The sequence below is a fragment of the Oryx dammah genome, unplaced genomic scaffold (genome assembly GCF_014754425.2).
Source record: "Oryx dammah isolate SB20612 unplaced genomic scaffold, SCBI_Odam_1.1 HiC_scaffold_2, whole genome shotgun sequence".
Lineage (NCBI taxonomy): Eukaryota > Metazoa > Chordata > Mammalia > Artiodactyla > Bovidae > Oryx > Oryx dammah.
Window position 1 is genome coordinate 82,913,902 of NW_024070186.1, and position 25,518 is coordinate 82,939,419.

Genomic DNA, 25,518 nt, shown 5'->3' on the forward strand with positions numbered 1-25,518 from the left:
GAGCATTTGACCAAGGATTCCTAACATTGTTTTTTGTCAGACATTCGTTTCATTTTTGTATACTTCATTTTGTGAAGTCCATGTTTTATAAGATTTGTCTATAATATGCTTTTATTTTTAATTTGAAACATAGAATTGCAATTATATCTCTTAATCAGCCAAAACAAATAATTGTTACAAGAATAGATGTAATTCTAGCCCAAACAAAGATTTCCATTTGAACTTTTGAAGCAATAGAAATAACCCAGAGAACTCTGTTTCTACCTCACAAACCCCTGGAAGTCTGGACCCCACCCAGTTTTGAAATTACTGTCCCAGTCTCAAACAGCTTTCCCCAGGATGTAGGAGATGACGCCTCCCTCTTCTGTAACAGACAAGTCTACTGTTTGTCTTCATTAATGAGTATGTTTAAAAATAATCATACCTATTTGTAGGGAAGAGAAAAAAAAAAAAAACTAGAGGGCCAGGACTCTCAAGATAAGTGTTAGATTTAAATGTGTATCTTTGACTCTGTATCTCTTTGGCTCTTCCTTTCAGCTGTCAAAGGTGTACATGTTTTCTGGTGCTAAGTCTAAGATTTTGACTGTAGTTCTGAGAATCTTGAATCTGGTCTCGATTCACTTGTTTTTGGTTGGTGTTCTTTCCTTGTTTCCCTAAATGATTCCTTTAAACACTGAATTTCTAAAGAGCACTTACAGTGTAATTGTCTAATAAAAAGCAAGCCTGTTCAGGAACAGCATATATAACATAATAAGAAGTGTTCCTTTAATTTTCAGTCCCTTAGTGAATAGCTTTTTATAGCAAAATTTCACCTACAAGGTGTCCCCAAGCTTGGTAGAAAATGTGCACGCAGCGTGTTATGAAACAGTTCTCTTAAGGAACATTTGGGTCTTTGGATGTGTGCTTGTATAAAATACACTGCATCCATAAGTTTGCAGCTCATTCTCTATGCTTTCTCTCAAAACATCAGAAGTTGTAAAAGGTTTATTTCGGTTCACGTGGTAGTGTTTTGTGTGTGATTCTTTGTTCCTGTTCTAAACTGTTATTAACCACTGAAGTGAACCTTCTCCCGGGTTTGGCCTTTTGGATTCACAGTGTATTCAAAACCTAATTACAGATTAGTGTGTTTTTGAGACTTATAGAGCAAGTATCAGAAGACTTAAAAAGAAAATGAGAGTAGTGGTATCATTTCATGTAGAGATAAAGAGACCCTAAACATGAATGGGTGTCAAGTCATCTAAAGAAAAGAAAAAAGAGAAGGAACTTCATTCACTGAGACTGATGGTTTATGAGTTGGGGATTATGGGAATATTCATGACTCAATCAAGAAGCACAATGAATTGATGTTTGAAATTGTTCATCTTTTAAGTAAACATTGGATAAATGGAAAGTAGACTCAGTATTCACTACATGTGGAATTGGCTGTTTCAGTGTACAGAAATAGCAGTTTGTTAATCTCTTCCTGAGTTGGTTTAGTTTATCAAGTAAATCACAAATTTATAAGAATTCTCTAGCTATGTAAATATTTAATGCAAATATTTAATAGAAAAAGGAGTTTGCTCTATAATTAGCCTTGCTAATATATACACATTTTTCCATGGGAAAGTAAGTTCTAATGTTGATAAATTAAATACCTTTAAGATTTGGGGATTTGAAAACACTGTAATAGTGAGACATTAATTTGAAGGATCAGAAAGTGGAAAGTGTTAGTTGTTAACATTCCAACTTGATTTTTATGCATAACTCAGTTTTCTGTGCAGCCAGATACAAGACATTGTTTGAACTTTACATCAGAATTTAAAATTAATTCAAATATGGAAAATAATGTTGCTTATTATTTGTAATATAACTTCCTTGCAAAGCTTGAAATCATGCTTGTGTATGCTTATATAGTCATCATGTTTTAGTCTTCTTAAGTAAGGTGTAATAATTAAGTCCTCCCTCCACTCCCTGACCAGTTGCTATTGTGTTCTAAGACCTGAGTATTCTCTGTTCCTTGTTGTTGGGAGCCCACCAGCTTTCCTTCATCTTCATTGTCAACGTGTGCCCTGCCTCTTGTTCCCAGACTTGCTCTAGCTCTTGTGATCCTAGCATAACATCCTGGAAGCATGGTGAGTGCTTCTTTCCCCCTTCTTGATAAGCTGTAGCCATCATTCTCCATGCCATACTTGTGGTAACTTCATTTATCAAATATTTATTGAGCATGTATAGTAAGTCAGACATTGTTGTAGACACTGAAGATGCTGAGCTTTTTTGGTCCAGTTTCCTGCTCTAATATTGTTCTCCAAGGGTCTCTCCAAATGTGTATAGATCTAATCTCAAGAGGAAGAAGTAATAATACTCACCTTATCATAATATGCATATTATGATAACATAATATACATTTCTTAGACATTCCTAGACACAGAATTACTTAAGAGGTGCTCAGTAACTATCTTATTCCCTATTTTTATTATCAAAATATCTTGTTTCACAGAAGGCAAAACTTGGAACAAATACACTTGCAATAATAGAATTTGTTTTGTTACCATTTAGAGTCTGCATATGATAGTAGATCTAGTATGTGTCTCTGAATTGGAGAAATGTGGACAAGGCTAACTCTCCAGGCTTCATAGCCTCGTCTTTGGCAGTGAAACGTGTGGGGTTATATGAAGACCAAATGAAATGTGGGATCTGAAATCACACATAACATAGTAGACACTTACAGACTTAGAGAGAGGTAGAAGGTAAGCAAGGAACTCTTTGTAAAGGCAGGGTATCATATGTCCCCATGTCACTTCAGTAAGTGCATTATGTAAGTGAAGGAACAAATGAAGGAATGAGTTTTTCAATTTAGTATTAAAAGGAAGCATTTATCACAGGTACTCTTTTTTCTTTTTACTTTTACCTCCTTCCCCTTCTCTCTCGTCTCCTCCCATTACTTCCTAGTTACTTACTACTGTTCTTTGTGTTATTCTTGAGGTTTTAAGGCATAGAGGTACACTGTCTTGATGTTCCAGTGGTAAAATATTTTGTAAAAACAACTTTTTAAATGGAAAATCGGTAATTTTTTATTCTGTGGTTTTCATATATAATTAGTTTAAAAAAAAACTTTATGAGAAACATCACTTATCTTGAATTTTAGAAGAATTTGAATTTGATTCAGATTCCACAGTTAGAGACACACATCAGAGTGGCTCTTGGTCTCTGTCAATACAAGTAGATCTTGCTGTGAACAGTGTCTTGTGACACACACTCACAGATAGTCTGTCCAGCTGAGCATAGAGGTCATTGACAGGGCAAAGGATGGATAGAGCTGGCCCTTCAGCTGCCTGATTTTACTCAGATGATGGAGCAGATAGATTGTGATTTACTTCCTTCATACAATACAGTTTTCCCACATAGAAGTAGTTCTCAGTACAGTGTTTAGAGAGTTGCTAAGGCTCTGAACACTTGTTTGAGATTTCCATGTTTTGTGCTCTTTAAGCTAGATGATTTTTTAAAGACCTCATCCATTTCCAAAATTCTATGAGATGTAAATTTAGAAAACTTTTTTCCCCCTATTTCTCAACCTCCTCTAAAGAAAAGTCGTCAACTGAGCTATAGTATCAGTGAAGAAGATAGGTGAACTGTTCCTAAGTAACTATATGAAATAATTTTTAACATAAAAATGTGGCCTTATTTTGTGAAAGGAAGGATGTTTACTGGTTTGACTGTTAGATAACAAAAAACCCCACCAAAAAAACAGACTACAAAAAGTACAAACTAAATTTCCAAAAATCTGATTTTTTTAGATAGAAGCAAGGAATTCTTGCTTATATTCAACTGTAACATATTTGCTCAGTAAATGATTTGTTTAAAATAATAGGGGATCCCTCTGCTCTGGCTTTTTTTGGTGTGTATTCATCTCAGTCTAATACCAAGAATTAGAAGTTCTAAATTACTGGAAGAAGAAAATGAAGACATTGCATTCTTTATATACAACTCTGGTGGGCTATGCTCAGTTCCTGCAGTGCTAACAAGAATTTACCAAAAGAACAGTTCTTATTTTGGCTACTCATCACAAATGCTGTCTCATTGATTAAAAAAAAAAAAAAAGGATACTTATATCTTTGACTGCAGATTATTTATTTTTAAATGTAAAATATGTAAATGTTGTAAATCAATTATATTTCAGTTTTTAAAAAATAAAAAAGGAAAGCTGAAAAAAAGAATGTAAACATCATAAGAGTAAGAATAGCAGGTAGAAGGCTTTGCAGCTTTGCCTTTAGGTCACCAACTTTGAACCAGTCATTTCACTTTAATTGATAATTCTCATTAACATATTATGTTAACAGGATAAAAGTACTTGTTATCATGCTTACTAATGTTGTTCAGTCACTGAGTCTTTGTGACCCCATGGACTGCAGCACGCCAAGCTTCCCTGTCCTTCACTGTCTCCTGGAGTTTGCTCAAACTCCCATCCATTGAGTCAGTGATGCCATCCAACCATCTCATCCTCTGTTGCCCCCTTCTCTTTTTGTCCTCAGTCTTTCCTAGCATCAGGGTCTTTGCTAATGAATCGCATCAGGTGGCCAAAGTATTAGAGCTTCAGCTTCAGCCATCAGTCCTTCTAATGAATATTCATGGTTGATTTCCTTTAGGATTGACTGGTTTGATCTCCTTGTTGTTTAAGGGACTCTCAAGAGTCTTCTCCAGCACCACAGTTCAATAGCATGCCTAACCTGTGTTTTAAAATAGGAGCTACATGATTAAGTTAGTAGTGAAGTAGAATAAATCATGACTCTTCCTGCTTTTAATATTAGGAGATTGGCATTCCATGTGAATACATTTTGAAGGAAATTTTTATATTTCAGGGAGAATTTGTAGATTTTATTTGAACACCTAAAGTGAAAACCTGAAATCAAATAAAATAATGTAAATCTGTCTTCACTGGCTCTGGTGTTTTTAAGCTTAACTTTCTTCATTCACAGAAAGAAAAGTACATTTTTTTTTTTAAGTGTTATTGCCTTTTTCATTTTTGTTGAAGGTACTTACTGTAGTTTCTTTTTTGTCTTTCAGTGTTAGGACATTTTGACATATAAAGTGTACATTTTAATGTCATATTGGTTAATCTTTGTAACTCTTCCTATTACTTCATACCTAGGAAGTCATTTTCTAGTTGAAGACCAGTTATATACTCACCTGTATTCTCTTCTAATTTTAAAAAATTGGTTTCATTATTTTATATTTTCCTCTGTTCCAGATAATGCTAACTGTGAGTCCTTGGTTAGATCCCAGAGAATCTTAACAACTCCTTAAAATTCTACACATAATTGTATGTGTATCTATATCTATATTTGCCTTTTTCTGTGTAAGAATCTGCAACATTTATTAGATTTTCAACAGGATATATCCCTTACACTCCTTCCCTTTCCAAAAAATTATTAGAAGGGCTACTGCTATAACCTGTTTGAACTTCATCTGGATATCAGATGGTATGTCATGTGAAGGTAATTTTTCCCCTTTTCCTGAGTAGTTCGAGTATCCCAAACCATTGCCGTCAAGAAGTAAATTTGTTTTTGATTAATTTGTTATCTTTTTATATCTACAGAAAAAGTTAGAGAAATTCAAGAAAAACTTGATGCATTTATTGAAGCTCTTCATCAGGAGAAATAAATTGTAATAAGTGAGTAAAAAAAACCTCTTATTGCATTGGTACTGACTAAACACAAAGTTTATATTTAAAACTTACTTTAATAGTTTATCATTCTACTTAGCTATATCCTACTTACTCCTTAATAATAATCTTAATGTAATTAAATTTTTAAAAAGCAGGAATGTCCAAAACTAGATTCTACAGCTTTTGTGTATGATGTTCCTTTGAATAACTTGATCGCCTTGTGGCTGAACTAAAAATATCCTCTAGAACTCATTTTGAACAGAAAAAAGGTGAACAAAGCTAAACTATTTCATGATATGCTGGTGGCTCATAGATTTTCTGTTTATAAAGAATTGAACTGTTGCACTCATTTTCTCATTGTTCATATTCAGTGAATAATCACATATATGTTCACTTGCAAACTGGGTTGACTAAAAATTTTAATAATTGTTCTTAATCTTATTTTCAGTATTTAAAAACATTTAAATAAACTTTTTCAATTTAAAATAACTCGACAGCTGTAGAATTTAGGACTCTACTGAATGTATGGGCTCTTGTCTAATTCTGTAGTGTGGCATTATAAGCAGTGCCTAATAAAATATTATTTTTGAAGACTTCCCTTAATAGCAAAGTTAATTGCTAATTATTGCTGAAAAAATATAATTAGGAAGTCTTTTATTGAAGAAGTTGAGAAAGGGGAAATGCTATAATTAAGACCTTTTCACTTATTTAAAATATTTAATTATTTTATTTATGAGTCCTTGCTCTGTAGACAGCTTGCAGCACAGAAATAAACAGAGTAAAAATGTGAAAGTTTTTCTCCTAGCTGCACTGTGTTCAGAAAAGGCTCTTAAATCAGACTCCCTACTTTCTTGTACTGTCGAGGCAATATATTTGAGAAAGCAAGCTAGAAAAAGGAAGCACAGCTCAGACCAGCATCACACAAAATGGTACACCAGCAATGAATGAGAGAGGAAGGAGTAGAAAGCTTTAGAATAATGCTTTGTTACTTTGTTAGTTTCTCTTTCATAAGCTAAAACAGGTATATGGATGTATACAAAAAATGTGTCTAAGAAACTAAATATTAATCATCTTTCACAAAGGCCAAAAATAATTCAGTGTTTTTAAGTGTCTATGCTCATAAATGTTTTTATACAGTTTCAGTGTACGAAAATTTTCTTTTAAAACCATGAAATGTTATGAGGTCTTCCTCACTGTCATAGTTCCTTACTTTCAGTAGTTAATGTTAGAAACATTTGAGAATCTTCTGGATTTGGAGATTCTCTTCATAAGCATCAGAGTTTGCTTGATACTTTTGTTTACAAATATAGTTTTTTTGGTGGAGGGGGTGGAATTCACAGAAACCCAATTAAAAATATCAGGTGCATTTCCATCTCCTTAATGAAATAAGGAAGCCCAGAGCCAGCCAGGTCAGTGTCACTTACCTAAGCTGGTCAGTGTGACATCTGGAGTAATTGTTGCTGCCAGGAACATGCCTTTTTCTGCCTAAGTGTCTGTCCCAGGTGAAGGCCGAGACAGTCCTACGAGGCAGGTTGTGTACCGGAAAACAGTCCCAGCTTTTTTTGCTCCCTACTTGTCCCTGCTCTCTAGGGCACTTCCCACGCCTTGGGATTCATGGCTCTGTGAAGTGTTACGTTTATCTGTGAGTTGGACAGATGATCTATTTTTTATCCTGCATATCCACTTAAAAGAGTAAATCTGGGACTTCCCTGGTGGTCCAGTGGTTAAGACTGTACTCCCAATGCAGGGAGCCTAGTTCAGTAGGTTCCCTGGTTGGGGAACTGATCTCAGATGCCACAGGCGAGGCTAGAAGAAAAAAAGTAAAAGAATAAATCTGGCAAAACTGTAGCCTTGCTTCATTTTGACCATTTAAGAAAAGTTGCCAGGCATTTTAAGGGATTTGTATTCTTCTCTGAGTTTTGAGATGCATGTAGTTACTCAGCCTGATCATTTTGAATAACTGATACTTGTGAAGATGAATTCCAATATTTTTTGATTCATACATCATATCTGATAAAACTGTTTTATTGTTCAGGTGGATATTTCAAATTTAATAAAGCTAGCAAATTAGGCAGTTAAGCTTCAATATTTTTAAGATCATACAATAATAAAATTTACTTAGAAATTTTACATCTGTCTCCCCAGACCTAAATTTACCAATGAAAATTCTGTTTGTTTTTACAGAATCCTACTCATCATATAATCACCTCAGCATACATCTGAAGAAAGAAAACTCAAAAGTCTTTTGTCTTGCCTTTTTTTCTTCTGCTATTCTGCCTTTCTAAACATAAAATAAAGTCATGGAATAAAAATAATTTATGTGTGTTAGAGGCACTTTAACAGTCAGCTGCCTTTTGAATGGAAGAACAGGGGAAATGCCATTAACATTCTGTTATATTGTATTTAAGTGACAAATTGGGATAATTTAAGTGGTGTGGCCATTAGGCTGTCCTTGAAGATAAGAAACTTGCACTCCTGCTTGTTTCATTTCTAGTGGCACGAGTTCAACTAACTCTTTAGCCAACGTTACTCGATATAATTTCTTTTCCAGAGAAAGAATGTTAGGTGTTTTGAAATAAAACTTATGGCAATTTTCTAAAGGCTATCAATTGTATATAAAATGATGGTAACCTGCTGAGTTGTTGTCTGTATCTGCAGTGTTCTGTGTATAGAACCTATTCGACCAGGATAGTTCAGTTTATATTTACTTGAATGAAAGTGAGTTAACAGAAAAATTCTTCAAATAGGTTAATTTATACAATTCTGTGTACATTCAGTGAAAGATTTCAACCCTTCATTGACAGCTTAGAAGTTGCCTTAGAAGCTAAGTCAGTAGCAGCTTACCTGTTTGATTCAGTTGATGTTTTTATATTCTGTCTATCCATTTGAATTATTCATTTTGGATGTTTTATACTTGAGCTAGGCTTTCTTGTTGACAGTGTTTTTTTTTTGTTTGTGTTTTTACCTGTTGACAGAGCTGTTGGATTTTGATGGGGAAGATTAAGAATAATCAATTGACTAATTCATTTAGACTATTGTCAAACATTTCATTGAGGCCTCAGGAAAAGCCTTCTTTCATAAAACTGTTTCAAATGGAAATTATTTCAACAATTAGAATTATGTTGACCATTCCCTTCTCTGGATGTTTAAAGAAAAATATAAAGTTTAATTCATTGCAGTTCAATTATGGTAATATCCTCACATCATTTTAATTTTTTTTTAAAATAAATATTTTGTAATGGCTAAAGGACTTTAAAGCAAAGAAATAGGCCATTTTTGACTTTCAGTGTCTTTGCCATTTAACTCTGCTTCTTGCTGCCATTTCATTACACCTTTAGTATTCTAATAAAAGTGTCCATTTTGTGACAGTTTTTATTTTACAGTTTACTTAATTTTTAAGTTTCTTGGAATTATGTTTTGGTAACAGTTTCCACATTTTTTAAAATTTAACATCAGTACATTCTTTATTATGATCTCTATCAAGATCTGACACAATATGCAAGGTTAAAGGACACCACAAAATATTTCAGATTGAAAATCCAGGAATTCTTTGTTGTATACTGTTTGATAGGATGTAGATGCAGTTTTAAGCAGAGAGTAGCAATATATTTTATTTGGGAGCTGAGTCATCGAGAACATTTCTGTATCCTTCAGACCTAGGGACAGTGAGTGAGTGGCTGGGTGAATGGAGAGGGAACAGAGTGCCCTGATGCTCTGTACAGAGGTTAAGAGGTGACCGTACTGGTTAACTCCCTCCAACTAGTGCTGGCCAGTGGGTAAACACCCTTACTGAAGCAGACATCATTCAGTTAGTAATTAATATTTTTGCAGTTGTAAAACACAGCAACTTTAAAACTACAAATGTATTTCTAAAAAAAGGAAAAGGACCGTGTTTATTTCTATGAGCTATGGATAGGGAAAAATGGACTCAGCTGTATTTCTACAGATTTCCCCCAAGCAAAAGGCTGATGTTAAGTCAGTGCTTTTATTGCAACTCTTTCTATAAATTTAAGAAGGGGTGGTTAAAGGAGATGTCTCCATTTCTTTGAGATCAATATTTGTGATTTAAATATATAATAATAAAATGTTATTAAAAATCCTATTTTAGAATCCAGACATTGACCTGTCCCTACTTGGTAATATGACTTCTTTCATGGATTATATATTGTTTTCCTTTCTCACACTAAGCATGCTTCCCTCCCCACCCAAAAGCTAGCCATTTCTTAAAATCGGATGTTTTAAAAGAAAAAAAACCTCAGATTCTCAACAGTAAACTGTGTTGTGTCAAAAATCGCAAATGATTCAAATGTAAACAAATCACTATGCAAAAGTATTAAAATGTAACAAATAGAAACAAATTCAATATACAAAAGTTAAATTCTAATGAGAATGAGACCAGGAATCATTTTGTTTTTCACCACAGAATTTGCAAGGAATAGAATGAACAAAGCTCTGTACTGAAGACTGGACAACTATAAATAGATTTAAAATTTACTCGATCCAGGTATCAATTTAAGAAATCAAGCTATGTAGGCAGTGAATGATAGGAAATGAGCGGTTCCTGCAGCTTCACGGTTTAACCATAGTTCAGCTGAGCTGTAGTTACAAGCGGAGCAATCAGCCTTTCTTAGCTGCTTAATTATGTCCTCTTTTCTCTGTATTATCCCCTCTTTCCAGGCTTTACTCTGACACACTCCTTCCCACAAATTATTTAGCCTCCAGATACAAATGAATAGTGTAATAATGAGAAGGCAACATTGCAGAGAGTGGTATTTCCTGACCTTATAATTTGGGAATTTTGCATATGATATTAAGATTCAGAGTGTAGGTTTAAAAGGTAAATCCCTTAACCAGTCAATAATTTTATTTTTATTTATTTTAGATGTATTTATGTGCTAAAAGAAATACGTTTTAGTTTTCCAATAAAGGGGATCAAAGTTTTGTGGGGTTTTTTTTTTCCAGTTTTGGTTCTCTAAGCTGGTATATGCTATAGTTTCAGGAACTTCAGCAGTATAGAAATGTGCTTATAAATATGCTTACCTTTTGAATAATCATGGCTTTGTGTTTAAATATTTAAAACTTAGCCTTGTTTTTACTTGTGCACTATGAATGAACTTTGTATTATTTTTTAAAACGTTCACATTATATGTAGATGTTACTGCAATTTATATTTTGCCTGTGCTTGATCTAAAATCACTGGTGTAGATGAGTAATTAAAGACACTGAAATCCTGTTATTGGAGAGCATCTTTTAAGTTGTCTCTGTTATAATGAGGGGGAGAGAGAAACTTATGCACCCAGGATGATAATTGACTCCACAGTATAACCAAATCCATGGTCTAATAAGCCTCTTAACATGTGGCTCTTCTTTGAATGCTTGACTTTCACATGCCGCACATTGCATAGTTGTAATTCATGATCTAACCATGCTCTTTTTCGTGTCTTGATATTTGTCGATACACTTTGGTATTTTCTTTGGTAAAATATATTTTTTAAATGTTTTTAGTTGCATTTTGCTACCATGGCCATCATTTTCATTGATGTTGCTAACCTGTTTAGTCATTTATGAGGCTGCCTAAGAAGGCATCATTAAGTCTTAGAACCAGAAGGAACCTTAAAGATCACTTCATTCCATCCACCACCCAATTACGAACTCCCTTTTTTTTTTAATTTTAGAATTTTTCCCAGAACTTAGCTCATGTGTGTGTTTAGTTGCTCAGTCGTGTCCAACTCTTTGCGACCATATGGGCTATAGCCCAGCAGGTTCCTCTGCCCATGGGGATTCTCCAGGCAAGAATACTAAAGTGAGTTGCCATGCCCTTCTGCAGGGAATCTTCCCAACCCAGGGATCGAACTCAGGTCTCCCGCATTGCGGGCAGATTATTTACCATCTGAGCCACCAGAGAAGCCCAAGAATACTGAAGTGGGTAGCCTATCCCTTCTCCAGGGAAACTTCCCAACTCAGGAATCAAACAGGGTCTCTTGCCTTGCAGGTGGATTCTTTCCCAGCTGAGCTAAAGATTTGGTGATCATAGATATGGAAAAGAAGACTGTGGGTGTGTCTTCTCCCTGATTCATGTGGTCAGCTAACGCCGAAACCAGGGAGAGTCTAAAGTCACGATTGCTTCCATAAGTGGTACACAGTCGCTGGAGTGTGGAGTATTTTCTGGTGAATAGATGTTAAGACAGTCTTTAAATTCCTTTAGAAAATTTATAGGGAAGGACATATTTCAATCATATTAACAGTTATTTCACTTATCAGTGCTAACAGACCACTCCTAGTGTGAGGCCCCAAACGTATTTGCATTTTAAATTATTTCATCCTTTGTGTACTTCAAGATCTTCATAAGTCAAGAAAGTTTGAAGAGTTTGCTTCCTGAAGATTTAATAGGGTAATTTATCTGTTTTCTACCAATACTTTCAGCTGAAGAATTAGCATCTTTGTCAAAGTGAAGCAGCTACCATGTGCCTGTAAATAATAGAGATCTATTATTTAATTACGTTACAAAGTGTGTTTTAAAATGTTACTATTTAAATTTAAACAATAAAATATTCAACTTGTGATAACTAAGTCATAATTTCTGCACATATTAGACTAAGTTGATAGATGTAGAAAACTTAAGACAGGTACTATAAAAGTTGTCAGAGATTAAAAAGCAGAGTAGTGTCCACAGTTTAAGTGTGAGTGATACTTAGCCTAAAGACACTTTTATAAAATGAGAAAAGATGTACATCATAAGGCAGTGGGTTAAGTGTGTATATTGAAATGAGAGGTGAGTTACCAGCTTGACAGAGAATGTGTATATGATCACCCTATGAAGCCTTCATGTGGGTTTTGTTCACATTCTACAGGATCACTGTTCACGTTTATTTGGGGTTAAGTCACTGACCGGGGTAACTACAGCTTTTAAGTGTTTTTGTAAACCAGTTCCTTATTCTGTGTGGTAAAGAATTCTATTTGTTTTTAACTAATTAATCTATGTGTAGCGTGGTTCCTATCCAAGTATTTGAGAAATTGCAAAAAGTCATGTAAAAAATTGTAGGCCAGAGACCCCACTGAAGATCCAATGAAAACTGCCAGCAGCCTCCAGAGAGGCATGTCTTATGGTTGAGTTAGAATATAGGTTTCACTCCTTAAGAGTTCCAAGAAGAATGTCCATTTTGAAACCGTCTCTTGGAATAACTAAATCATAGCAACAACACAAGAATTAGAATTTTATCCACTTGTGAAAAATTATGGTCATGGGGTGTACATGATCTAACACTTGCCAAAAGCTTGTGAGACTTCTAACATTTGTGAGAAAGTATGTAGGGAATAGGTTAACTCCATCTTCTTGTTTGTTTTGCTAAAGTTTATCTGAGAATTAGGTCAAATCAGAAGGCAGTACTGCCTGAACTACTTACCTTTACCCACTTATTAATTTATCTAATATTATGCCCTTTGCTTTCACAGACAAATATTTTATGATGTACCTGTTTGAAGAAAATACACGGCACCTTTTGCAAAAGTAAAATGACATGTCTCAGTTAACACTTAGGTTCTTTAAAGTAAGGATTACTAGATAGTTCAGGACCAGCCAAGTTTCCCACTCCAGACCAAAGCATGTAGTGCTTAAAAGTGTTAATCACTCAGTCATGTCCACCTCTGTGAATCCATGGACTGCCTGTCACCTGCCTGGCTCCTCTGTCCATGCACTTCTTCAGGCAAGAATACTGGAGTAGGTAGCTATTTCCTTCTCCAGGGCATCTTCCCGACCCAGGAGTCAAACTTGGGTCTCCTGCATTGCAGGCAGACTACTGTCTGAGCCACCAGGGAAGCCCATATACAGTTTTTCCCTTCTGTCAAAGAGAACTCGAGACTTCACCTGTTTTTTTGCCTCAGCTACCAGGAAATATTGAAATGAACATATCTCTTAAGGAATGAACCTATTCATTTCTCTGCTTCCTTAGTTTGTGTTCCATTTTTATTTTTAATCTCTCTTCCATACATCTTAACACAGAAGTAATCATGGGTCATTAACAAAAATGCCATACTCAACTGCTTCTTCATTAAGAACTGTATTTGTCTAGAGGGCTTAAGTCAAAAGTTCTCACACTTGCAGTCAGTGGTGCTCCAGGTGGTATGCAGCCAACACTTCTAATCAGCATGGGAGTTCTGACCTGCACTGTTTCACCCCTCCTTAGGCAACCTGGTAGTCCTCCACTCCCAGGAGGTCACCATATTGATGCCAAACTTCGTGCAGACACAGAATCAGCATAGTGCACTATAGCCCAGAACTCCTGGGCTCAGATGATTCTCCCGCCTCAGCATCCCGAGTAGCTGGGACTACAGGCACACACCGGCTCTCAGAGAACGTGCCTCCCCCTGCCAGCAGCAACACTAATGAGAGGAGGTGGTGCTTGATGTGTTTCGGAGGAAAGGTGTGCAGCCATCTCAGTCTGCAGCGTTGCAGGGGTGGCCACACAGCCTGAGGAGGACTCCCAGAAGGACTCCTAGTGTCCATGTAAAGGACAGCAGGGAGTGGACTGTCACTGGCCGTGAGCTTTTGGGGATCTATTTAGAAACCCCTTGAAGCCCTTTAGGGCATTCGTCTGTCTTTTCCAAGGATTAATCCCATGAAACTTCTTTGACTTTCCTTTTAAATTTTGAAGAAAGAACTTTAAAGCAAAGGAACCAGTACGTCTTGTGTTATGCATCCATTGTCACAGGCAGGGTTATTTCCATTTTATAAATGAGCAAGTAGGCTCGGAAAAGTTTTAAGTAACCAATGTCATTCATGTGAATAGAGTCTAAACTGGAAAACAGATCTGGTTACATGCAAGCCACTGTCCAAAGCATGCTCTCTCTCTCTCAAAAATACTTTTAGGAAAATGAACTTACTATAAATTCTGAGTATATTAGGGCACTGATATACCTAGAAAGTGCAATTTGAGCTAACTTTACAGAAGTGCCCTAGGGTGGCTTTCCCTAACTATACAGGTTTCTGCTGCATCATGAGAATGAAAAGCCCTGCAGAGAGATGTGGTTCCTTACAGGGCCTGGGAGGCAAGGTGATATTGAGATTCAGGGCGGGGGGTGGGTTCTAATCTCAGGGCTATCTCAAACCTTGAAGTTGTAGAAGTGAAAATGAATACTCTGCAGTTTTCCCTCAACGTCTTAATCATGTTAATTTTCCCATTTTACCTCTGCAGATCCTCTCTTTTTGAGTTAGCCCAACTATTAAGATACAGAATTATTTTTACGTGTTTTCAAAAACTTGATTGAATATTTTATTTTTCCAAATTTTGACTTTCTTAAACACTTTCAGAAAGCTATTAACAGAAACCTTTGCAATCTTTAATAAGTTTATTTTCAGGAATATCTTATATATTCTTTAATTTTCTTGCCCTGAGAGTTTCTAGTTTCCCAGGACTATTAGAATAGAAATAATAAATACTTCCCTGTCAACATTCTTGCAAGCTTCTCTATTCCTCTGGTACCCACTAGTGTGAATGCCTAGTTAGACATCTCTGCCCTCTGGAGCCTCTGCTGTATTGAAGACTCAGCAGAAGCATGAGGCCACTCCCATTTTCATACATTCAGATTTCCCTTTTTAAATATCTGAGACACTGACATTCTTGCTAATTATCCTAATTGCTCTGGTCATCACTGAATCAGGATCCTGAAACTGTGGGCCCATTCACTTCAAAAGTTCTGGGTTTTGTCACTATAGCAGAGGAACAGGGCATTTGGATCTCCTTCTCTGGGCCAGGCAGCCCGATCGGTGCAATTCACCAGCTGTGTGCCCTGTGATTGGCTGGGCTTTTGATGTGTAGATACTACAAGTTGGTCACCAACTTGTGTACAATGGGCGTGTTCTGGTTCATGTGAAAATCAACATCCTCTTTTTGTGTTCCTGGGTGACAGGATGCTACAATACTATTAGCATTTGCAAAGAGTACGCTCCGTCCAAGGGTGTGACCGCAGAGCGTGTGCTGCTCAGTTTGCGTTTCTCTATTATGTGAGAGACACAAAGAAGCTGAAGGCTGGCAAAGGCCTGTCAGATCTTGTAATGTAGCGCTCGACCCCCAAACTCCACTTGGCCTCCAAGGGGCTCTTGTTCCCAGTCCCACCCCTTCCCCTGAATGGGCTCTGAGGTAGGTAAATGAATTCAGGGGCCTGGTAGGCGGGGGATTCCTTTCTGACCTCATTCCTGTACCATTTGTTTGCAGGCTTGTAGGGGGAGAGGAGGACATTTTGGAATCCTTTGTGTCAAATAATTTTCTTGCAGGTTGGGGAGTTAATGGTAACTTTGTCTGAAGCCACCGGAGCAGAAAGCCTCCACGGCCGAGGCGTGGCATATGCAACCTCAGAAGGACAAGATGAGAATGTGGAAGCAGGGAAATTTCCATGGCAGATGGATACGTAGCAAGTCTGCATGCCCAGCATCTGGTGGCGGGCAGCTTCCATCTTCCCGAGCGTATGAGACCCAGCACCTTGTCCTTTAAAAATAGCTTCCTCTTTCTGAGTTACCATGACTTATATACCGGCGCCTATAGTTTGGATAATCTTTTGTGTTAACAGTTATATATATTCTGAAACATTTTTAAAACCTCCTACCACCTGGGTTACTGTACAGAGTATGGTGTGATTTCCAGAGGAATTGTATCTTTTTTTTTTTTCCTACTCTCAGATTTACTTTGCTTATCTAGAAAATGAATTATAGTTTTAGAACAACAATAGCTCTTGTTTTGTTTTAAAATTTTAAAAAGTAGAAGAAAAAAAGAGGCCCAGAGAGAAGAAGCAATTTGTTCAATTAGTGGTCTAGCTGAACCTTGCCTCCTGACTCTCCAGGGAAGTATTGTTTCTGTTCCATGAAGGTTTATGTCAGGGAACACAGATGTAATACCTCCAAAGCCAATCAGTCTGTAGAAGTTGGGGATCCTGAGAGTCCTGTGAAATCTTCCTTTGAAATGTTGGCAGCTGATTTTAAGAATCTTAGTGTGTGAGTCAGACTAAAACATCTGTAAGGCGCTACGCACACTACCGGGTCACCATTTGAAATCTCTGATTTAAACTGTAACTTTATGCTCACCTCTGGCCTCAATGGATTTGAGTGACAGTATTACTAGGGCTTCTGAAAATAATATGATTTCTGGTCATTCTTAGAGATGCATAAGTTTTTAGCTTCATTTAGATACAGAGAGCTCTAGCTTCTCTGATGATGCAGCTGGACTAAAGGGAACATGTTACCAGCAGTTCAACTCTGGCTCAGAGAGGCTACCTGCAGTCCCAAGACCGGCTTCTTGGCCAAGTCTTTCTGGGATCCCAGGTAGGTTTGAGCACAGAACCTTAAACAAAGTGCAGGTGTTGGATGGGCTGGCCACGTGCTAAACAGCCCTTTCCCTCCCCTCCTCAGCTGTTCTGAAATGGCAGTTCCTTTTCATGTTGTGAGCAACCTGGCAAAGAGGCAGGTATATTCATAAAGGGAGAACTGGATGCCCTACTTCCAGCATGATTGGGCGAGTCAGTGCTCAGGGAAAACCCCAACTGAACAAGATGCACAGACTTACATAAAAGTGTTTCGTTCTGAACATCAAACTGTTCAATTCTGAAAGTCACACTGGTGAACCTCAGTCAGGGAAAACAGCACTTGTCATGCCAGTTTTTCATATTTTCAGTGAATTCTGAGTATTCAGAGCACATTATTTTTAAGGTTTATTGAGGAGGCGGTACTAGGCTTCCCCGGTGGCTCAGTGGTAAAGAATCTGCCTGCCAATGCAGGAGACCCAGATTCGATCCCTGGGTTGGGAAGATGCCCTAGAGGAGGAAATGACCACCCACTCCAGTATTCTTGCCTGTAGAATCCCATGGACAGAGGAGCCTGGCAGGTCACAAAGAGTCGGACACAACTGAGCACAAGGAGGAGGTAATCTAGAATCTTGGTATTAAATAATTATTTTGTATTGATTATTTGTGGCATAGGTTGAATAAAACCACCTCACTCACTAAAGCATGCTTTGTCATGAAGGAAAGTCTGTTGAATACTGAGTGTGTGTGTGTCTGTGTGTTTCCTGGATTTGTAATCAAGAATTCATCACTGGTTCCAGAAAAAGAATTCTCCTTGGAGAAATTCCACCAGAAAGAAGGCAGCTACTAAGAAGGGCAAGGCCCCGACAAGCACATACATTCAGGTCTGGAACCTGTGTGTTATATGTAGGAGAGCAAAGGCAGAGCACAGGCCATGCAGCCAGAGAACTGTGCTTCTAATCATGCTCTGTGCCCCCGTGATGGGTGGCCTTAGCGGAGCCCCTTCCTCCTCTGGGATGCTCCCAAAGGCCTCCAGCCCAGATGGCCTATGAGTTTCTGCCATTGATTACACTTGGCATCTAAAAATGTTTTCCCAAACCCGAAGGAAAATGTCTCCTAGTCCAGCTAAGTCAGGACAGGACATTTTCCAGATTACATGCTCTTTTCAATGGAAAGCATCATCAGTTCAGTTCAGTCACTCAGTCGTGTCCGACTCTGCAATCCCATGAATCGCAGCACGCCAGGCCTCCCTGTCCATCACCAACTCCCGGAGTTCACTCAGACTCACGTCCATCGAGTCCGTGATGCCATCCAGCCATCTCATCCTCTGTCGTTCCCTTCTCCTCCTGCCCCCAATCCCTCCCAGCATCAGTCTTTTCCAATGAGTCAACTCTTCGCATGAGGTGGCCAAAATACTGGAGTTTCAGCTTCAGCATCATTCCCTCCAAAGAAATCCCAGGGCTGATCTTCAGAATGGACTGGGTACAAGGTGTTCCCTAAATCCTCCTAAATAATGATAGAAACGTTTACTAAGTGCTGATTATGTGTCAGGCCCTACTGTAAACACTTAACCTACATGAACACTGTTGGTTTCCATAGCTCTGAGAGCTAGATTCTGGTATTTCCCCCCCTTTTATAGGTAGGGGAAGAAAAAGAAATGGAGTCTCTGAGTTGTTCAAGTTGTCAGAGTTTGCTTGGCCTCGTCAGTGGCAAAGTGGGGATTTCCACCTGGGATGTCTGGCTTTTTGTGTCTGTACACTTAACCGCTGCCCTGGAAACTGCCTCTCCACTAGAATGGCCTACATCGCTTAGCAGGAAGCCTGAGGCTGAAGCTGCTGTTGGCAAAGGGCGTCAGAGAAGTTTGAGAGGCTGTGAGTTCAGAAGGCAGGCATTTGAGAGTTGTAGATAAGAAAGTTCCAGCTCCCTCGGGAATGTTTGCATTTTTCTATTTCTAGGACTCATTGCCACACCTCACCACACCCAAGACCTTGGGAACCGGGCCGCCCAGTCTTGGGATCCCCTGACTGCCAAGGAGACAGTTCACGCCCAGATCTGCCTGCCAGAGGGAAGGGCACGAGCTTAATTTGCACTGGAACATGGGAGGGAAGTGGGACCCAGTAGGTCTTTGAAGATTGTGGATCGGCTGGCTGGGAGGGCGCGGTGCGAGCTGTATGAATCCTCATGTTCCCGGGGGCTCAAAGGGACTGGCTCAGTATTGCCTACTGGGCCTGCTAACAGGCCACGCTTTATCGCATGAGTGTATGGAAACTTGGATTTGGGGCATCGTATTCAGTAGGCCTGCCTGAGTTAGCTATTTTTACATTTTTATAATTTGAACACGTTTTCCTTCATTGTCCACCACTTTATACCACCACTTTATGTCTCCGCTTCATCCTCCATTTTATACCACCGCTTTAACTTACTGTCTTCCGAACACTTTGGGTAGAGTATCTGGAAATAAAGCAAGTTAACTTTTAAAATGTCCTTGAATCCCAGGATCTAGAAATAAATCATCATCTCCCGTGAACCCTATATATCTGTAAACTATGCACTATCTTTCTTTCATTCTCAGCCAAGCTCCTTAAAAGAGAGATCACCGCCATATTCCTTCTTTAACTCACTCCAAGCTGGCATTTTCTTTGCCAGCTGGGCCTCCCTCCTCTATGCCATCACTGCCTCCACCACTGCTTCTCAGAGGCTCCCAGTGACCTCCGTGCTAATCCCCCCAAACGCTTCTATACTTATTTTGTTTGACTCATTAAGGCCAGTTAATACTTTGTGATACCTGTTCTCTCTCTGTCCCTGTCAGCTCTTATTTCTTTGACTTCTGCCTTTTGTGACCCCACTTTCTCCTTGTCCTCCATCTTACAACAGAATGGCTGCTGGTTGTCAGGACTGTCCCCCCACCCACCAAGGGTGGGCCTTTCTCAGAGTGCTCCCATGGAACTCTCCTTTTCTGTCTCCATTCCTCCCACCTGCTCAACGTCCAGCCACATTGCTTGTGACTCTAAACTCTCCAATTCCATCCTGTTCCTCTCTCTCCGCACCAAACACCAGCTCGAACTCCCTACTTGCATGTACCCTAAATGTCTTACACTCAACTTGTCCAAAGTGCAAGCACCCCTTTCTTCATTAAACCTGTTCCTTCTCCAGATTTGACTGTTTTGGTGACAGGTACTGTCATGGCTGCCAAGACAGACACCCAGGACTCCCCCGTCCCTGATACAAACAACAGACCCAATCATCAATGTCTACGGTTTTGACCTTAGTATCTTTCCCCCTGTCTCTGCACACCTCAGGTGGCCCCACGGCTCATCTCTATTCCCACCACATGCCTTCATTCTCACTTCTCTTAAGCATCCTTTATACTCTTGGCAGAAAGAAGAATCTAAAATGCAAACATGACCGTTTCTGATTAAATCTGTCTCCAGATAACTTTCAAATAAAGTTCAAAATCTTTAGCACAGAGCTCTTCAGGGGATGGGATCTGCCCATTTCTCCAGCAATTCCAGTCACCCCTCTCAGCCCACATCCATATGGAGAACCACAGACCTTCCTGCAATCAGCCCGCCTTCCTGCACACACACTACTCAGGATGGAATGTCCTCCTTGCTCTGATAACTCTCATCCCATCCTTGGGGACCCTGCTCCAGCACCACCTCCTCTGGGAGGCTTCTGTGCCCCCCCTTCCTCCCTGTCTCCCACCTGAATCGGCTGCTTTCCCGTTAGCACCCCGCGCGCATGTCTGTCTTGACACAGCAGTGTGCACTGGAATTGTTGCTTCATCCGAGTTGTGTATAAGGTATGGTAACATTTACTGCTTTCTGTATGTTTACTCAAGTTTATGTGTTTGTGAGCACATGCGTGTGTTCTAGTGTTTCATTTACTATCTGGTATAAATAAACTTTTCACTTCAGTAGGCAAAAAAACATTTATGCACCCATAAACCAGGATTTGCTATAATTTGGAATGTCCTTTGCATCTTTATTAATTTCCTCATTGATAAAATGTGAGGGTTTGATTGGCTGTTCACTAAAGGTCCTTCTAAAGCTGACATTTGTAAAAACCTTTGATACTATTTTGATATAAAACTGCCTTTTCTAAATAAAACTGCCCTGAATTGGGATATACTCTTCAGAGTTATTATCTCACTTGATCTTTAAAATATAAGGTAGTCATTGTGATGAAATGAGTACATTTCAGTTATTGGCTTATTTTAAGCATTTGTCCAACCTGACTCAAATAACTTGATTCTAGCACTAAATTTCTGAAGTATTTATCACTGCAACACAGGATACATTGCTAATTCCTTTAGCTCTCAGAGCTATGCTCAAGATACAAACCATTTTCAGAGGGAAATCCTCTTCCTTTTTGGCGTCCGGAATCTCTTCTAGAGCAACTGCTGTCTTAGATACCAAGTCTTCTACGTCAGCAGCTGAGGAGAGTGGTCCATGGACCCCTGGGGGTCCTTAAGACCCTTTCGGTGATCACGTGGTCAACATGATGTTACAATAGCACTGGTGTTTTGGTTCTTTTCACTGTGTCGACAGTCACTGGCTCTGTGAAAGCCGTGTGGGTGACACCGCTTAGCATGGGCCAAGACAGTGGTGCAACCTGCCCTAGGGGTGCTAGGTCATCTTTGCTAAGATGCACTCATGGCTTAAAACAAAAAAATAAACAAGCTAGTTTAATTAAAAAGTGGCTTGATGAAATAGTAAAAATCATTCATTTTATTAATTTGTATTGCTATGTTATCAATGTATTTTATTGATTTTTAGCTTTATTAAATCTCAACCCTAAAGTATTTTTTTAATAGTCTGTGACAAATTAGGAGTGTCACATAAAAAACTGTTTGTAATCCAGAATATGATGGTCATATTGATAAAAGGTACTTGTGCAATTATTTGACTTATGACCGAAACTGTCATTTTCTTCAAGGAATATCATTCTGCTTAAAAGAATGACTAATGGACTGTGGTAATTCAAGCTGACTCATAAAGCAGATATTTTCTCAAAAAGAAGAGTGAACCTGCCGCTTCCAGGAAAACCTCTGCTGTATTGGTTACCAATGGTAAAACTTACACATTTAAGCCAAAATGAGAATTTGGAAAAACATTACGAGTCTGACAGCTTCTCAGTATTTTTCTGATGAGATGGAGGATGGTATCCAGGAATGTGGTTTTTTGGTTATTGTCAAAAGAAATGTGTCAGTTGAAAGATCTGCATAACCAAGGAAACCAGTATTTTCTGATCAGCTAGTATGTGACAGGTCTAGAGCAGGCATGGGGGAAGCTCCTCTCTAAGCAGGGGCTGGACCAAAGGACTTTATGTTCCAGGATAAGTTCACTGATTTGTTGAGTGTTGGTGTTGCATCAAAGAAGCTGCACGATTACCTGGAAAGGATATTCCCATTCTCTTTGTTCTTTCTCATCCATTATTGTGTGAGGCCAAGTTTTCTTCACCGCCTTCAACCAAAACAACATATTGCAACAGATTGTATCTAGAAGCAGATAGAAGAATCCATTTATCTCCTATCAAGCTGGATATTTAAAAGGATTGCAAAGAACGTTTAGAAGGTTACTCTTGTCACTACATTCTTTTATTTTTCATAAGAAATATAATTTATGTTAAAACATGGAATCGTTTTATTTTTAAAAATTTATTAGAGTAAATATTTCATTTTTTATGTTTCAGTTTCTAATATATCAGTATCAAATATTAAATATCAATAGACATAAACCCATGTCAGCAAAAACTTTGGCGTGCACAGTACTTTTTAAAAGATTAAAACTTTGAAAATGATTGCTTTGTACTATAAGGCTTAGCGATAGGATCAGAGCCTTTGTTTAAAATATCGGCAGCAATGCTGATCCTGTAAGAATTGTTTGTTTCTTAGCCTGAATGCAGGATATATTTTAAATACAATGGCAAGAGTAGAAGGAAGTCTAGTGAGTGAAGTAACCATTGCTATGTGAGTTGCACATTCAACCATTTTAAAGCACAGTTTAAGGAAACTTAAACCAGAGATGACATTTTCAATCCAGTACATAGTGGTTTTGTTTGAAGACTCATCATCTCACCATTCACGGGGATGGGGTAGGGAGCAAAGAGTTTCAGGCCTTAGATTCTTTCTTTTCTTTCTTTTTTACATTACATTGTTTTTATTTATTTAGAATTCTTTTTCACTTGAGTGTAGTTGCTTTACAATTTTGTGTTAGCTTCTACTGTCCAGCAAAATGAATCAGCCAGACACATGTGGATTTCCTTCCCCATCCCCTCACCACAGAGGATCTAGAAGAGTTCCGTGGGCTATACAGAGTGTTCTCACTTGTTATCTGTTTGATACACAGTATCAATAGTGTATATGTGTCAGGCCTCAGTTTCAAGACCTGTGCTTCCCCTGAGTGCCTGATGTGCTCTGACCTGTCAACCATTTCTCCCTTTTCTTTGGCTGCTAGGAAGCCGGAAGCTAAATTCTCAGCTGAGCCTTGCTCACGAATGGAAATTTGCACTTACATGTCTTAACTGACTTCACTCTGCCTTGATTTAATTTTGCTACTTCCCCTGCACTTTGAGTTCTTCATCTGAATTTTCTTGGATATTTCCAAAAGCTACCTTCAATCCTTCTAGCCAAACAAGGTAACGTGTAAATATTTAAGTGTGTGCAACTATCAGCAATGCAGGAAGTTTCTTTTTCTCTGGGCCTGAACCCAACTCCTTTCTAAGCATCAGGTTGCATGTCTGTAATATCTTTGCTGTTACTTTCTTTAATTCACCTGTAAAATAGGGACATGGATTCACGATGGAAAGCGGCAGAGCCAGGCCTCTGGAAAAGCTGAAGAAGCCAGCTGGGACCCATAGGCCGTGGAGCAGAGAGGAGGCAGGCTGCTGGTAGGAAGCGGTGGCAAGCCCCCAAACCACCAGGGGGAATCTGCTTCTTTAATGAAAGGGTCCTTCTTTCCAGGGGATTATAAGAATATTCATGACCCTTGAGATCAGCAGGTGAGGCCCAGCCCTCCCTACTCATCCTTTGGGCAAATAGTCCAGAAAGCCGAGATTGCTAGGATAAGAAAGGAACAGTGGGAGTTGGGAGGTTTCCTTGCTTCTATTGGCCCCCGAGCCCCTGTATTTTGGGGTGGGCCTGGGGGGGAGTGGTACTTGTCCTGAGGTAAAGCACGGACTGTGTCTTTCATTTCTAAAGAGCAGACGCAAGGCCCAGGCAGAAGTCCCGTGACATGACTTGAGACACAAAATGGTATCTTAGCATCGAAGACCCCCTTTGACAACAAGAAGAAAAGCTCTTTTCTTCCCAGCCCGGATTAGGCGAGGAGGGAATTCTCTGGAACATGTGTGCTTTGTTTCGTGGAGGCCAGCCAGGCTGGCCCGGGGCTTGCCTCCCGAAGTCCGCCCAAGGAAGTTTGTCCCCGTGTAATTAAAAGGGAAGGGGAAACAGCAGGGTGTCTTGTTCCGCTGCTGCCCACCAAAGTGGGGTCCCTGGGGAATGGTGGGGCCCAGGAAATTGGCTAAATTAATGGTTACTGAAGGCCTCACTGAATGTGTGGGCCTGGAGGCAGAGGGAGGGGCAGGGCACGAAGTGAGAGCTCTTCTGACAAAATGGGAAGAAGAGAAACCCTCTCAGACAGCAGAGAGGTCTGAGGCTCCGGCCACCCGACGGAACAGCAAGGCCGCCCCAGGGACAAGGCACCTGCAGCGAGGGGTCAGCCCCTCGTGGAGAGCAGAGCCCCAGGGCGGTGTGCCCAGGCCCTGGCCTGTCCAGCTGACGCAGGCTGGCCCCTCGCTTTCTCCCGCTGACAGCGAGACTGGGAGCCAGAGGTCACGGGTCATGGCCGGCCCTGAGGCTTGGGGCTCACAAAGGGGAGCGGGGGCTTCCCCTGGCAACACGAGTTTCTGTAAAGCGGTCTCGGTATTTGTCAGTGGTAGAGTGTCTCACTCAGAAATGACTGGGAGCAGTAAAACAGTCGACTAGAGGCTAACAAGCTTGGCATTTATAGAGTGTGATCCAGTTAAGGAGAAAAAGAAAAATTCTTTTTCCTATAAAAAAAGAAAATTTCCTTATGAAAAACTTTCCACTGCCATTTTCCAAAAACTTCAGTTCCAGATGTAAATGTCATGCTTCATCTTTCCAGCTCTCCCTGCAAATCTGGCAGGTTGAATTACAAAGGATTTGAGGGCATCTTCACAACAGTCTGGAAACTCATGACTCCCTGCTTCACTGGGAAGATAATAGTAACAGTAACAATAGTAACAACAGCCAACTGGTGGGGTTTCCAGGACCCTGCACCATCTGCCTAAGGCCACGCACATCCCAAAGGCCCCAGCCATGAGCCCACAGGCCCAGGCACTCTTCTTTTGCTGGTTAGTGGTGCATCTAAGTCAATATCATAAAGGCGACCTGGCCCTTTCTGGCTCCGCAAATATTGGAACAAAGCCTTGAGCACAGTGATGCTGTTGACAGTTACGAGCTGGTGGCATTGTTGTCTTTGTCACCCTGAAGTGCAGCTCAGCGGAGCCTGGCCTAACACCCTGTGTACACAGAGGAGACAGTGCACTCAGAGGCCTGGGTGTTT

The 25,518-nt window shown here is 39.4% G+C and overlaps 1 protein-coding gene across 6 annotated transcripts in view; it reads left to right on the top strand.

The window, feature by feature from the left end:
* The window catches only part of OPA1 (OPA1 mitochondrial dynamin like GTPase), an 81,944-nt gene extending 71,067 nt beyond the window's left edge, over positions 1-10,877 (top strand). For 4 of the 6 annotated variants that reach the window (XR_005725794.1, XM_040267521.1, XM_040267522.1 and 1 more), the window contains 2 exons: positions 5,573-5,647; positions 7,826-10,877. Coding sequence is in view for 4 of the 6 variants with exons in the window: in XM_040267521.1 (XP_040123455.1) it covers positions 5,573-5,637 (65 nt within the window). In the remaining 2 variants the exon portion in view is untranslated. The remainder of the gene's footprint in view (positions 1-5,572; positions 5,648-7,825) is intronic. The other 2 variants (XR_005725795.1, XM_040267524.1) reach the window with 2 other exon arrangements.
* Positions 10,878-25,518: the final 14,641 nt, after the last annotated feature.